The sequence below is a fragment of the Ciconia boyciana genome, chromosome 15 (assembly GCF_034638445.1).
Source record: "Ciconia boyciana chromosome 15, ASM3463844v1, whole genome shotgun sequence".
NCBI classification, from domain to species: domain Eukaryota; kingdom Metazoa; phylum Chordata; class Aves; order Ciconiiformes; family Ciconiidae; genus Ciconia; species Ciconia boyciana.
The window spans coordinates 17,232,779-17,248,940 of record NC_132948.1 but is presented as its reverse complement, the minus strand read 5'-3'; the positions used below and the strand labels follow the sequence as shown (position 1 = coordinate 17,248,940).

Genomic DNA, 16,162 nt, shown 5'->3' with positions numbered 1-16,162 from the left:
ATCTCACATCAGGTCATTTAGTCATTTATCTTGCAGTCATGGGTGACACACATATGCCAAGCTGTGCTAAGCCTTCCTTAATACATGCCAACTAGATCAGATCTGGTTTTTGTGTCTAGCTGACAGCAGTTCACTGATCCAGTTTTTAAGTGTTTATATCTGCCTCAGCTGGAGTCAGTATTTGAGACATATCTTACCTATCAGCTGTCATTTCTGGAAGAAAATGTGCATGTAGTGTTCCTGAAACTTCTAAATGACTGCCCTCTTTGTCTCTGTCACCTCCCGTGTGTATTTGAACCATACCTTTTTGCTGTGTCGTCCCTTGACCAGACTGTTACCAGAATACAGCTCTTGCTCCACTGAGCACAGGCGAAGGTTGACCTGTGCTCCAAATAGCTGTTCCGCTTCGTTGTCACATTAACGTTCCATAGGGCATCCGCTTGCTTCCTGGTGAGGATCTTATGGGGAAGGCTTTCCTAATAACATCTAATGAATAACTGAGATCAGAGAAGTAGCTCACTAGAAAAAGGGAAAGAAACATCTGTGGAGGCCAGGAGGTTTATTACAAGGCAATTTGCCATTTTTATTATGTTTCACATTTCCAAATAAAAATAAGCAGCACTTAAGATGAACAATTGAATGCATATTTTGAATAGCCTTATTTGAGTTGAAGTAACCATGCCAGTCAAAGCAATATCAGAGATAAAAACACTTATTTTACTGTGCAAGTCTAGAGTTTAGATTTTTTGTATAGTGTGCTCAACTGCGAGCCTTAGCTTTTTTCATGTTCTTGCTAATAGTATTGCTTTGCTACTAGGACTGTGTGAGCCTCTCATTAATAGAGGGAAACATGCAGAAAATTAGACACTTTCTAGAGAAAAGAAAAGTCCCGTGAGTTTGCATATTTAAAAAAAAGTTTCTGGTGAAATTAATCCCTGTGGTACTTTATAAGATCACACTATCCTATAAGGCTCACAAACTCTTTTTACCTTTAACTATGTATAGCAGGAAGAAGAATTAGGAACTCAGTATCAGATTGCCTTGAAGATCATTCACAGTTTGAAAGCCTGCAGTATGCGAACTCAAGCACAGATATTGATTATAGATCAGTGTAGAAAACTATATTGCGTCCATTCCTACAACCTAGATCACTGGGAATGGTATATCACACTAAATCTGGAAGTTAGAAAACTCGCATAGGATATGTTTTAACATATTGTCTCACTTTGTTTCCTTATCTTTGTGCACGCTACATGCTTGTAAAAATTGGCAAAACTCCTATGAGAGACTGTAAATTACACCAGAAATTGTAGTTGGAAATGCTTAAATGAATGCCTTAGAAGTTCCTTATGTTAGAATTACATTTCCCACTTTTACTGTAAATGAGTCTGACAAAATATTCAAGGCATAAAATATTTACAGTCATCTCTACAGCTGTCAATCAGTATCGGTATTGTCCACTTGCAGTGAACAGTAACTGAAGAGGCTGTACCGATTACACATCCCTGACATACAAAGATATGTGATCACTTCTTAGTCACGACAGAGAAATACACTCTAGGCAGGAGCCCTGCATGTATCCAAGAGCTGGAGGACATGACCGAGCTTTTGCTGACAGTGTGCTGCACATACAGCAAGGTACTGTACAGATGATTTTAGGAGAAACTGTAAAGCAACAGGTATTCTGTTACAGCCAGGGGTTCCAGTCTGGGGCGGTTCTTCTGGGGTACACTGGGTCCAGGCAGCCAAAAGTCACACAAAGGAAAGTAGCAGCTAAATTGCGGTGGGATTCATAGCCCATGAGATGTCTGAGGGAACTCTGATCCTGGAAAAGTAGCTACAGACTCGAGATGATGACGGTGATGGGCAAGATAGCACAGAGTATCTAAAAGTACTCTAGGTGCTTGTGGTTTATGGTGACTGGATTCCACCCATGAGTCCTTTAGCTCTATTGCCACTGAAAGACACTATCCCTTGAAAATAGTTGTATACGAATTGTTTCCCCATACTTTATCATGAACAAGTCTGAGCTTAGACTCAAATGGCTGAATTTTTTAGCAAAAAAGTACATTTAAGTCAAACCAAGGAGGGCTGCTGACATGGAAAACTTCAATCCAAAAGGGCTGAAGTCCGTTAAACTAGATACAACAGAAGGACAACATGGCGTTATGCATGGGAACCCAGCAAGGTTTGATTATTCGGTTGAGTCTAGAGAAACAACGAATTTCTCTCCTATTCCGCTTTTTTCTTTAATCTGTTATGGATTGAACACTAGGCAGAGATAGCAAGCCAAGGACTTCACTATTCCTGTTTCAGGGCTGTAAAAACACACTCAGAAATCACAGAGAGAGAGAGGATCACAGGTGTTCCCTTTTCTCTGTCGTCAGCAGAGTGTTTATAAATTCTACGTATAGTTTCAGTTTGTATTAGTTGCTCTGTTATAGAAGAGATTTACACATCAGCAAGTTAGCCAAAATGCTCATGATTCACATGAGTCTATCCAGTTAATATCAGTCATCATCCCTTTTCTAAGCTGCCCAGAGTGGAGTGCTTGGGAAAGGTGCTGGTTTGGCAAAATGGGAACCTTGTAAGTGACAGATATGAAAGCTGACAGTCCATTTGGACTGACTTGCTAGTCAGAAAAAGACAAATGTCTTTTTTTCCTTCCTTTTAAGAAAGCCTGAATCCCCCTAACGGCGGGTCAAAGCCTGGTGCAGAAGGTGTAATCCTCTGTGACATGATTTGGAGTTCCTGGAACATGCTTCTTTTTAAAGTTTAGCTTACTGAATTCTTCCGTGATTTCCACGATTGATTTCCCTTTTGTTTCTGGAAGGAACAGGTGGATAATTATCCCTGAAGTGAAAAGTACCCCCATAAAGATGAGGAAGCAGAAGTGCTTGAGTCTTTCCTGCAGGGAAGAGCAAAGTGAGAAAGAGAGCAAGATGAGCGTATCTTTTCTTTTGTCACTTTCTTGGCACAGTTTTTGGTTTTGGGTCCCAAAGTACTTTGAATTCGATAAGGAGTTCATTGCATTTTGACCTTTGACAAATATTTCAGTCTGAATAAGTATCTTGGGCAAATCAGGGCCCTTCAGCTGCAAAAGCGGACTCGGGAGAGCAGGTGCCAAGGCCGCTCTAGACTGACATGGCATTGTCATCTCCCGCTGCTCTTCTTCCTGCTCCCACGGCCGACTCGAGCTTAGTGCCCTTGGGAAGTGTCCCAGGGAAAGTCACTCACCACAATGAATGGGAAAGTCGTTCCGATCACAAAGACGCCCAGCCAGTTCAGAACTGCGCTGATCACAAAGGCGGGTGGTCTGCATGAGAGCTTGAAAATTTCAATCCTAATGGAAACTGTGGCACCAGCTGAAAGAAAAGAAGAAGAAGAACTATTCCCTGTTGATGTGTTTGATTCGAACATTTGGATTGAGCGTTACCATTACACAGTCAGCAAATAGATCCTACTATCATGGACTAGCATTCAGAAGACTTGAGTATGTCGCTGTTTTTTAGAAAAGAAAATGTTTGTGGCATCTTATAAACTGCTAGACATCAGCTTATTAAAATGGGAAATTATTCAAATACATTTATTGGGGAGATTCAAGAATTAAGTAGTGAGAAAGTCTGACATCTCATGAAAGAAACTGTGTAAGGGTGGAATAAGAATTATTATTGCTAACAAAAATTCCCAGCGTGATACTGATAGATCACCAATGAGTGATCTTCCCGGCTTCACTTCCTCGGCATTTCAGTTATGTTTTGAAGTCACGGGGCTTCAATAGCTTTGAGTTAGGAAAACAATTCAGCCCTGCCATATGGGAAGGCAAATATTTTAAAAATTAATAGGCTTTAAAAAAAAATTTTAAAAGGAGCAGGTAGTATATGCTAGGAAAAGAATTACTCCAAAGTCGGTCTTCTGCACTGCTGTCTATGTGGGATAAGATGTCACATTATACAACACTGAATTTAAAAGAACTCCTGCTTTTCTTTTGCTTTCTTTTTTCTTAGTATTTAAAAAAAAAATCTTTTACCCATCTGCTTTTGCTCTCTTTTTGCTGTGTTTTTCCAGTGAGTACTTTTTGCTCTCTTCCTTTCCTCTCGTTAGCAAAACCTAAACCTGATAGCATTGAAGTTTCTGGCCAATGATTGGACCCACAATGTTTAAATGACTACAAGAGTAAGTTAAATGAATTTAGTTATGCTAAATGTTATGCAATTTATGCAATATTTTCCTAGACATATCAATAAGCTCACATGACTCGATTCCTTTATTTCTTTTGAATGAAGTACTCGCCTGGCCCAACTCCAAAGACAACTGCAAACAAGATAATGAGACAAAGGCTGCAGTATGGCATCCAGAAATACCAGTCCTGGGGAAAAAAAAAACATAACAAACTTCTGGGTGAAATCTGTTGACAACCATAGGTGAGAAATGCTACTTGTTTTCCAACGCTGTCACCTCAAGAAAAAATATACAGTGTGGGGAAACTGGCAGAGAAATGTGTGTGCTTTTCCCTGTGGATGGAACAGTGAGGTTTTTGTTAGGTGAGCAGAGAAGCAGGTTTGCTAGCAGCTGTCAAGCTGGGAAGCCTTCAATCAAAGGAAGTCCAAATAGCACTTTTCCACCCTGTCCTCCTTTCTTCTTGACCCCACAGTGCTTCCCCCAACCCTTAGAGATATGGGAAAGCCAAATCATATCTTTCTTCACTTCTGTTAAGTGATAGGTTCAAAAACTGGTACTGAGAAGGAGCTTTCCTGGATCTTAGTCGAGAAGATACGAGACTTGATGCTTTAGGAAAAAAGATTTCTGTCTCCTATGTTTGAGATCCTTCATGAATGAAGCAAAACTGGAAGTCTGCTGCCACCTTGCTTCAAGGCTAATTTTACAGTAGTACCTATAGAGTAGCTCTTGGATGAATACTGGTAACCCAGGAGACTTGCTTCTGAAGAAGCTACAGCAATGAGACAGTGTTATAGAGGTGAACTGGTCTCCGGTCTGTGAACAGATACGTGCATTCCCAGTATCTTTGGCGCAAAGTTAAATTTTAAATTAACTGATGCAAAGAGTCTGGCTTTTTATTGTTACTTGTTAAAAACTGCATGAATAGAAAGGGCCATTTTCCTAGGACCATCTTTTGATCTAGGCTGGCCAGTGTTTCATCCTGCAGTCTGATGAAATCAGGAATCAGTGCTAGTCTCCCAGTGTTTTCTGTGCTCCTTGCTGAGCTCATGGGATTATGCTGAAAGGAAGGCAGGAGTACAAGAGAGTACTTGCTGAGAAAGGGTTTAATCCTACGTATAGACAAGCTTGAGCTTCAGGATATTCCCCTCCCAGAAGGTAAGCTGTTAACACAGAAGTTATTTTGGCACTTCTAAGCCTCACTTTCCTTTCTCAGTAGCATGATCCTGCCTGTGAGTAGAGGTTAGAAATAAAATGGATAATGGAAAGATCTGCCATAAGAAGAGTTTCCTTACCTGTAGGGAGAGAGTCACGGTGATACCAGCTAGCAGTGAACCCATGATCCAATAGCCTCCTCTTAGGAGCACTTTCCTGCCCAGTCGCTCAATGATGGAGCTCTGAAGGACAGAAATCACACTGGTATCGGTGCCAGAAGAGCAAACTGTGACCCATTCCCGTAGTAACGTGACTTACACAGACTACAGTAGCTATGAGTTCAGAGAGTCCAACACAGAGGGTCATATAGGAGATCATTCTTTCATCAAAGCCGGCTGCCTGGAGGACTTCAAAAGTATAAAAATAAATCTGGAAAAAAAACCATAAAACAGTGAGAAGAAGATAATTGATTTCTTACCCATACCTGTGTGACACTGCCCTGGATAGGAGCTGCTAACCAAGGAGCATGCAGCTCAGCTTTGGCGTGAGCTGGAATTCTGCACTCTTTTTGGTAGTATTCACTTTATGGGCAGACAAAAACATTTTAAAATGTTATTAATTAATTAATTTGGTAAAAGATAAAATGTTGGGATAACAGGACCTCCAGCTGCTGCAATGTAATTAAGTTTGCAGAGTCCTGATTTAGGTGCTTTCAGAAGCAGCCAGGTATATAGTCTCTTCCAGAGCCCATCCAAAAATATGATTGTAGGATACTCTCAGGAAAGAAGAGCATGGGTTATGGAGTCATGAGGGGGTGAAACAAGCACCTTTTCAAGTATCTCTGTTATTGTCTGGAGATATGCTGAGATGGTAAAGATTCCAGTTTAAGCTGTGTTAGACTCAGCTGTGTATTTCTTTTACAGATGTTGCTGCATCGTGATGTTAGAGGTAGAAGAACCGTGCAGGCAATTGCAAAGATGTGGCTTTAAAACGATCCCAGAAAAATGCTGCTGTGAGGAAGAGGGGGAGGACTGTGGAAGCTGCCAGAACAGTGAGCATGCTCGTTGATTAGCTTGAAAGGTACAGTGAGCATACTGCCATCTCAATATCTTAGGATGATAAGAGCCAGTGGGCAGATAGTAGCAGTGGAAGGGAGCAGTAACATAAAACTACGCTGCAGATTTTGCCAATATAGGGTGAGCTCATTTGTAAGAGTGGGTTCTGGGGCCTTGTAACAGCTTCCAAAAATGCCTGTTAAATAAGCCTAACTACCAAGGAAGGTAACTCCAGCAAGGACCAAGAGCTGGGCAAAAGGATGTCACATGAAGAGCCCGGCCGATCTTTGTAGACTGCTGCTGCTGCCCTGTAGGAGGACTGGCAGACAGCAAGTTGTGGCCTGAGAAGCCTGAGAAAAATGGAGAGAAATCCTGGGAGCCGTGATGTCTCCTTTAAGGTTGTCAATAAGTGGTTTGAGGCTTAAGGGGGAAATACACTCAACTGCATTGATGCCACATAGCTGAACTGTGGCGGTCAGAATAACTATCATGTACAGCTGCCAACGGAAATCTTGTTCTTTTATTAGCTCCAGGACACTCAAGATCTTGGTGTTTTTCATTGTTGCCTTCTCTTTCATGATGTCATCAATCTCTGCTTGGTGACGGCCTTCACCCCAAAGCTGCCTTATGGCTGTGGAGGACAAGGAGAGTGAGACCTGCAATGTTAATTTGTCTCTGTTGTTTGTTGCCTAAAGATTTGGTCGAGTAGGTGATGCACATGTCTGGCAGCACAGCGTGCATGGGATGGGGCTGTGGTGTGAGGCAAAGATGTCCTATAGGGTGTTCCAGAGCCCTGGTCCCCTCCGGCACAGAGGGACCTGTTCTGACAGAGGGGCCTAGTGGCGTGCACAATGACTCCCTCCCTGCCCATGGGTCCTACTTTTCTCCCTTCCTCCTTCTCTCAGGGTATGAGCAGGGTACACAGCCAACAACCAGAGCTAAGGGGTGCCCTGTGGAGCCCTGCAGTGCAAACAGCCATTTATCGTTTATCATCAGACTGACAGCGCAGGCAGTGTCAGCTGAATGCAAAAGGTTTTGTAATACAGAACTGTAGAGAGAAGTAGTTTCATATTCTGCGTGGGGACTACAGCAAAAATATACTTAGGTATTCACAGTGTCATCTTGGAAATGAGCGGGGAGAAACTTTGTCCTGTTTATTTTTTTTCCATATGGGGAGAGCAAACATCACAAAACAAGTGAAAGTCAAGTGAGGAACAGGAACCTGGAGCCTTCAATTACCTCTTTTGCAGCCTTCCTGGTCTCCTTTATGCATGAGGAGATATGGTGGGGACTCAGGGAAGAAGGGCAGAGTGACCAGCTGGACCAGTGCTGGAAGTCCACAGGAGGCCATCAGCATGGGCCACAGGGACTGGCTGCCCAGCAGCTCCCTGGCAGGGATAAAACATGTGTGTAGAATAAAAGTTCATTGCATTGGTTTTGAGGAAAGAAAGGAATGGATGGAAAAGCAGAGGAAGAAGCAAAATGTAGAGGGGGGCAGAAATTTATTGGGTGGGAAATCAATTGTATTATACCTTTGTCCTGAAATTTGCCCTATGGCTTTTCCCAGTGACCAAAAGAAAGAGGAGGTAGAGTTTGCAAATCCACGTAGCTTCCTAGGGGAAATTTCTCCAACGTATTGATGATGTAGAGGAACACAAAGACCTTGGGATGAGGAGAGAATTATGGGAGAGAAGAAAGAAGGCATTCATAACCATTGGAAATAAAATTGCATGTAAATAATTAAACATTACAGAATATAACCGCCTCATACACCGACTTGTTTCTCATACCTCAATCCACATATGAGATTCTTCAGTACTAGATTTTCTAACCCTTTCTACAAAAGTGTTTGGTCCTCTTTTCATAGTGCAGTTTCCCAGTCTTAAGAAATGTACAGTTCTCCCTTTGGGGTATAGATGTAGCCTCATCATAGTATCTCTTTTGAGCCTTAGCATATTTTAAGGGACACAGAGTATGCAAGTACTGAATAACTAAACACCCTGTAGTAATATTTAATATGCTTGTAGTTAACCCACATAATCTCAACCTTTTCTGACATAATGCTATAGAAGAGCTGTGCAGTAGATCCATAGCAGATTAAAATATGCAGTGCTATATTCAATGCTGGTTTGTACATGATTTAGGGGGAGACACAAGTATTTCTTTTCCACTGTCCAGCAATATTTTTTATTATTTCAGGCAGAGTTGATGTTTCCAGCTACACGTGAAGTGCTTAATAACTCAGACATGCTGAAAACTAGTCTGGGAACAAGAGCTTTTTTCTGATATGGTGGTCACGGCCCCTTTTATCTGTTTCGAAAGCAACAGGTTCTTCTCCTGGCTTTCTGTGATAGCAAAGCAATGCAGATATGCAATCTCTTTAACAAAAATTAGGTCTTTGCATGAGGCACGGTACAGGTTCTAGACCATAGCAGGGCCCCTGTGGGTGAGTAGTTCTCAAAATACAACTGTAATTCGTCAATACAACTGTATGTCAGGGAAGCAATGTACAAAATCTGGTTACCTGAAAAATAGACATTAATTTCTAATGAAATAAGTTAAAATAGGCATCCCTGTGAATATTCAAACTGAACGGGAAAGCAACTTCTTGTGTAGAAGACAAATACAAGGCATATTGATACCAGCACAGGATGTTTTTGCTGCATGTGGTCTACCTGCCAGGAGTGATTTTGCTTGATTATGCCCAGCTCTTTGTACTAATCCCAAGGACTTACTGCTTTGAAGCAGGTTGAATGCCCTTGTAGAACATTCCTGAAATACGTTCAGACTCAAAATTAAATGGCCATGGCCTTGAACAGCCTGCTTCTCTGGAGCCTTATGAGAATACTAGCTTTAAACCATATAACATATAATTTCCAGTACGGTTAACCAAAATTAAGATAATATTATACATATTTTTCCATCAGAAAAAAACCTTGTTTCATATTGTATCAAAACATTCCTGACAGCTCTGAATATTTATGCATTTGGCAAAGCTGAACTTCATTTGGTATCAGCAAAATTAGTAGTAATGATGCTCTTTATTGCTGGGTGTTATAGAAGATCTTTTGACAAGGGATGACTGACTTTAATATTTTATTTTCTTAGCGGAGGGTTATTATTTACTTTGAATAAAGATGTAAAATTTTGGGAGAGCCTGCTGACCTGTGGGAGAAATCACTTACCTGCACTTATTCCACACATGAAGCGTCCAATTAGAATCATCTCAAAGGACTGGGCTATTTTACTGCATCCCATGATGGATGCTGCCACTACCATGAGCAGATTGTTGCACAGGAGACATTTCTTTCTGTAAGTGCAAGAAAGTAAAAAGCATTTTTGTAAATCAGAAGGGAAATGGCACTTAAGCTCCCGGCTTGTAGGATGTCTTGGGTGAAATTGTCTTGCTCGCTTTGTGAAATTATATATATGTGGTCCAGGGCAAAATGAGCCCTTCCACACTCTTGGCACTGGATACTCTGGACTCGCAGTGTGCCTTGGCACATGGCTAGACCTGCGAGTTTGGGAACACTTCTGGGTTTTGTAGCGAGGAAAAGTCTTAAAGCTTTTCTGCACTTGAAAATCCATAATGAAACACATTGGTGTAGCACTTAGGAGCATCTCAGTGCTGATACATTTTGAGTAGCACCTCCAAGAAATCCATTCTGTCTTCAGCCGGGGGGGGCTGCCTTTCCTCCTTACTGAGACTAACCCAACCTGAGTAACTGCGTCTGGTGTGACAGGCTGGCAGCACAGTTGATTAGACTGTGCCACAGGACAAGGGCAAGAAGCAGCAAAATCTGTTGACAGCACTGCTAAGCTGGCTGTATTACAGCCATGACTAAGCCTAAAAGTCTGTCTCACATTTAAAACCTCAACTGTCATTTCCTTAACCTAAGATTCAGTTGACAAATTGTCTTTAACCATACATACTTGCCATACTTGACAGTCAGGTATCTACTTCCTGAAGAGCCCAAGAGACCTCCTATACCAAAGATGGACACGGTGATAGACCATAGGAACAAGAGGTTGTCCTGATGGATGGGGTAGCCGTATCGCTCCAGCCAAGTTTCATTAATGAAAGCCTTAACATGCTGAGGCAGAAAAAAGAATTTTCATTAACAATAACTGTGACTCCAGTGCATGTATTTTATTACATTTAGAACATAATTTTGTTGCTTCAGCTAAAGTCACTATTTCATAAAGACTCTAAAAGTGTGCATTAGCTAATAGACATAGTATAATAGAGTATGGTGTGTTCATTTTGCCATTAAAAGGAGTTCATTCTTTGGTTTTTTTGCCCTTGAAATCTGAGGAACTTAGGCATGGACTTGCAGTGAAGAATAGTGTCAAAGGAGACCACTGAAGTAGGCACATGTGCTGTAGGTTTATAGGGGAGACAGATGCCACCCTAGTCAGTGTGCATCTTCAGAGGAACAGTTCTATAAACAACAACTTGCAGGTCTCTCTCTTTTCTTCTGTTTTCAACACTTTTACATGTTCTGCTTTACATGATAGCATAGTAATGGGAAAGAATTGTGAGAGGAGAATACTGTGATTAAACCCTTGCTGACTGCCGGAGAGGAGCATCCTCAAGCAGGAACGTAGACTCAGTGCCACCATTAACCAGTGTGCCATGTGCATCTTTGCCTACCTGAGACATGTAGGTGATTGTAGAAATTTGAAAGCCAATTTGGAATGTTCCACCAATCCCCAGGACAGCGATAATTTGAAAGAGCCCCCGGTACTGTACCTGCAGAGGTAGAACAACATCTTCTTAAGCTTGGAGCAACATCAGGCTGTTCCTGGAATATGTCTTTCATTCTCTAGAACTGTCTCATTTGTTCAAGGGATTTGCAGATAGGCACGTTCCCTCTGCTTGCCCTGGTGTGAAGTGTACATCCTCCTGTGATTTCCCTACATCCAACTCAAGGAAATGCAGCCTTTAGCTATGGAAACCATTACATTTCCCTCCCCTTCTCGATAATTAGTCAACAGAGTAGCAAGCTGAAGGTCATTCCACACTCCAGGGCTAAAACATGTGAGAGTGGTTTTGGGGAGGGAGGTCTTACTTCGCTATCTGGACAGTGGCCAGGCTACCTGCAGCTCACCTCTGCCCACAGTAGTGACCAGGCCCTCTGTACCCAGACCTTTCCTATCTTATCTGAGAGAGCAGCTGCTGTGAAGGCCCTTGAATAGTGGGCAGTGAGCCCTCAACTCAAGTTTTGTGGCAAAGCTTCCTGAAATCACCAACAACAGCTAAAAATTAAAAAAAGAACACTGAAATGGGGAAAAAAGACAGACTGGTGTTGCTTGTAGCACGTTTTTCCACTCAGATTCCTATCAGTATGGCAGCCCTTGGAAATCCATGGTTTTCTATCTAGATGGAGAGGAGAGAACAGCAGGGAAAGGTTTTGGGACAGAAGCGTCCTTCTGGTCAAGATGTGCTGTAGGAGGAAAGTGTCATTTCTAGCTCTTTACCATCATCAGTTACCATTATTACCTCTATTACCATCATCAGTTCTGAACTCTTGCCCCACCTGCCTGTCTCAAGCAGTGTGGTCATCTTAATCTCTTGGGACCTTTCAGGACAGGCACCCCCCTTTGATTTTTTTTCCGATTTTTTTTCTAGCTGATTACAGATCTGAAAATACACAACCAGCACCGCACTTAGGTTTACTCTGCAGCAGCCTTTGCGGCAGGACATAGTGAATATGCCACGAATGAATGAAAAATCGACAGCCTTTCCTGGGTGAGAGGTTAGGCTGAGAGCTCTTTCTCAAAGAGGCTTTGTCCTAATCGGAGGTGCCTCACTGATGTGTGAGGGTTCAAGACTCAGACATAGCCTGCATATAAATGCTGTAGGCTCCCACAAACATCCCTGTCAAGATGGCACAGCTGCCAACATCCAGTCCTGTTCCCTGCCTTTCAAAACCTCTGCCTGCCATCTCTTGCACTAAATATATATTTATTTATATTTAACATTTAACATATATTTAGATATATTTAACAAAACTCTTTTTTCAGCAGGTAAGGAAAGCAAATTATGTTTGCAGGTAAGGAAAGCAAATATTTCCCAGTAAATGAAAACATTTAAGAAACACTAACATATTGATAAAAATATTACAAAGATGGATGGCAGAGCATATGAAGTGCAAACATCTGTAATACCTCAAAATGGTGGGCAGAACCACTTCCAAGATGCTTTTAGTGAATAGGAGCCTTGTTGTTTTGTACTGAGATACTGATTTTGGTTTTTTTGAAACACTGCTAGCATACAAAAAAGTCACAGAAGTAAATACCCCACCAAGTACGTACCAGATCTGATAGGAAGCCGGTCATCTCTGGCTAGGGGCTGGTTGTCCAGGGTGTGATGTGTCTTTGTCATCACAGGCTTCTGTGTCTCTGTCTCCTGCCTGCTGGCATGGCAGTGGGCATTTGGCTTCAGGGACCAGAGTTAAATTTTTACTATTTCGTCCTCACTCACTTATATTTACTTCGACTGGCCAAAGTTAACACTGACGGATTAAATATTTCAGGAAATAATTGCATCTAGTCCAGTCCGTAGGTGGAAGGTTTCAAAGCAGAGGAAGTTTTCACCTGGGGGGAAGTGAGGACTTTGGAAAGGGAAAGGAGAACAGTTCAGGCAAAAAAATCTAAACCGTTTTCCAGGAACAGTAAAATACTTTACTTCTATGATACAGACTGAAGAGTACCTCTGCCATAATCTACACGAAGCAAAAAGCAGCTGGTATGAGGTTTATGTACTGTTATTTATTATTAAGTAAAGTATGTGGTGTTCTGTTTCAGATTCATTGGTATAGTAAATATCATTTATTAGATTAAAAATAGGCAAATGTCAAAGCCTAATTCGGCTGGTCTGGCTTTATGTATCAGTTAGACTGTACTGAGGAAGGGTATTTCTTGTCTGGTGTTTATGGAGATGTTTGTTGGCCAGGAGTGGTGAAAAGACAGTAAGAGATATTGTGCCCTGGCAGAGTGGTTTCTCTAAAATCAGTGGTTTCTTCTAGTTTTGATTTGAGACTTTGCGTTTGTTATAATCCAAAACTCAAAATGAAATTCTGAATTGCAAAATCACAGAGACTGTAACTAAAGAAGACATTTAGGCACTAAACATTTCCTAAGTGAAATCTGTAAGTTTAGCGTAGCACATATTTTATGTTATGATGACTTATTGATTATTGACTGCTCTCAGGTTTTTGAGGTGATATGAGAGTGACTTTCATTCATGAAGATTCCACTTGTGTCTATGAAGGAATATTAATATCTTTTCCAATAACAGAAAACAAATACTTTGCCTTTGTTTTGTTTTGCAGTCTGCAAGCATCAAGGTCCTTCATGACCTTACTTAATATATGGTCCTTCTGCTGACCAGCTAGAAGCTAGTGTAGGTGATATGTTCCTCAAGAGAAGTATTTCCTGTAAAGGAATGAGGTCTCTTCCTAAAATGTAAAGCGCCAAAATCTTCAGTTATTTCCGTAACCAAGTTCTCCTTCGTCTCTGGAAGGAAGAGGTAAACGAACATGCCTGAGCTGATGGGGACCCCAGTAAAGATAAGGAAGCAGAAAGAGACAACGTTTTCCTGGAAATAAACCAGAGAAAGATAATTTTTTTTTTTTCCGTCTCCTGTTACAGCACCTTGAACATGATAACAAAATGATGACAATGATTATGGCAAAGTTTCATTTTGTAGCTGTCTACATCCAGTTTGCTTTGTCACTGTGACATGAAACGTGCCAGTCTTTACATGTGAAACAGCAATGGGAATAAAATAGTTAAAAATTTCTTCTTGCCTGAAGGGAGAGAGTAACTGTGTGGACAGACATGAAAGCATAGCCCTGTGTCTTCCTGCCAAACTGCTCAATGGTAAAGGTCCGGAAGGGCAGGAAAAGCACTCACTTCACTGTAAGTACAGCTAAAGCCTGAGTAACACCCTGATACAGTGTCCCTTACACACAGCAGAGTGGGAAGGAACACACAGAGACCAACCCCTAGTGATACATATGGAATAAGGCCTTCCTCAAACCCATCTGTGCACAGCACCTCAAAAGTGCAGAAATAGACCTAGAAAACACAACGGAAGAAAAAACTTGCATTGGAAACAACAGATTGCACATGTGGTATCACCTCTAATGTCAGGACTGGTAAGCAAGCAAATGGGGTACATTTCCACCAGTGACCTATCCTTTTCGCTAACTGTTGAGAAAATACTTCTTTTCAGGAATGGGTTAGAAATAGAAAGTGTCTTTTTAGAAGCTTTTCACATGCTTTTAACAGAAAGAAACTGCCATCATTTTAGTTTCAGTCCTGGTCATCATTTGATGCAAGTCAGCTGTGATCCAGAAAAACAAGAGATACATCTATCATCATCATTTAGTGTTGGACCTACAGAAGTGAAGAGATGTTAATGATGGGTGAATTTCCTGAGGAAGATGAGGGAATTCACATGAAGCTTTTTCCTTTCTCTTTTCACTACTGGTACAGCTATTCTAGCCCCACTATGTCCAGACAGTCCCAAGAAAAGAGACAAAAATATGGGATGAGAAGGCTCTAGCAGGCAGTAGCTCAAAGAGGCTGTGTTCTGCCTTTTAAGCCAGTTTTATTAGTTCTGCTGACAACAACAGCAGCAACAGCTACCAAAGCCATAATATTTACAGAACATAACCTCCTTTGAACAGATGCAAGCATAACCCTGACACACTAACGGTGATGCCACTGCTTGTATTCAGTTCTGTTGGATGCCAGCTGCAGCCTCATAACAGTGATTTTGGCCCTGATGCATGGGCCTGTACTGAAATAACTAAGGCTGGATGGCACCTAAATTTCCAGCTTCTTCTTGAAGGTGTCAGTCACAGCAATGACACTGAAGCAGTAGTACAAAGATGAGAAAGCAAAAAGAAAAAAGCCTAGCTTACTTGTTTTATTCCTTCTTTTGAGGAAAAGATAGGCAGGGTGAGTAGTCAAAATAATTTGAGATGTTGCTTGCAGAAGTATGAGAACGAGAGGCCTTGGCATGGGGTTAAAACAACACGGAAACATTAATATTGGCAGGTTAATCATATACAGTCTGGTTTATCGGTAACTGCAACAGATGCAGCAATAGTAAGCATTTGGGAGAACAGGCCTCCCGAGGTTTTGCACATTGGATTTGTGCAGCCTGGAAGCATGAATGCTTGAGATGGAAAGGTTCCCTAAGCCATAAAGTAGCAAAGGTGTCCAGCAAGAGTACCCGTGAAGGACTGACTTCTTGCAGGAGACGCTGGAGCTCTATATCAGAATGAGCATGGCTGGACTTCATAAGAGAGGGACAGAGGGATCCAAGACTCATGCTTTTAAACCTGACATGGTGCTGTGTGACAGGGATGAACAGCCCCTCTGCAATGTTCCAGTCGTACTTCTGCTGAGACCGGTTCCTGCAAAAGGACCAGCAAAGACGAAGTGACACTGACAAAGATTACAACAGAAAATTCTCTCTTCTGTATGTGCAGAAAGGTTGGGACTCCTGAAAAGAAGGCACAAAAAAGAGAAAGAGGAGAGTAAAATCAGATAGAAGGAACTGACAAATGAAAGTGGAAGTTTCATTTCAGCAGAATACACTATTGATCTGGTACAGTGCCAATAGTGAACACTGATCCTAACATGTATTTTTCCATATGTCTATTTAGTTAGCTACTCCATGGCTTTAATGTCTGTTCACTGCAGTTCAGAAGTACTACCACTTGCAATTGCACCACATTGTGAAATCTGTGCAA

The 16,162-nt window shown here is 41.6% G+C and overlaps 1 protein-coding gene across 1 annotated transcript; it reads right to left on the bottom strand.

Moving 5' to 3' along the window:
• Window positions 1–2,701: 2,701 nt before the first annotated feature.
• On the bottom strand, window positions 2,702–12,731 carry LOC140659849 (solute carrier family 2, facilitated glucose transporter member 11-like). Its single transcript, XM_072879989.1, has 12 exons — window positions 12,708–12,731; window positions 11,044–11,142; window positions 10,323–10,483; window positions 9,575–9,699; window positions 7,922–8,051; window positions 7,629–7,777; window positions 6,833–7,020; window positions 5,653–5,763; window positions 5,475–5,576; window positions 4,294–4,369; window positions 3,238–3,365; window positions 2,702–2,908 (listed from the first exon to the last, which is right to left on the bottom strand). The coding sequence occupies exons 1-12, from the start codon at window positions 12,729–12,731 to the stop codon at window positions 2,702–2,704; spliced, it is 1,500 nt and encodes a 499-aa protein (XP_072736090.1).
• Window positions 12,732–16,162: the final 3,431 nt, after the last annotated feature.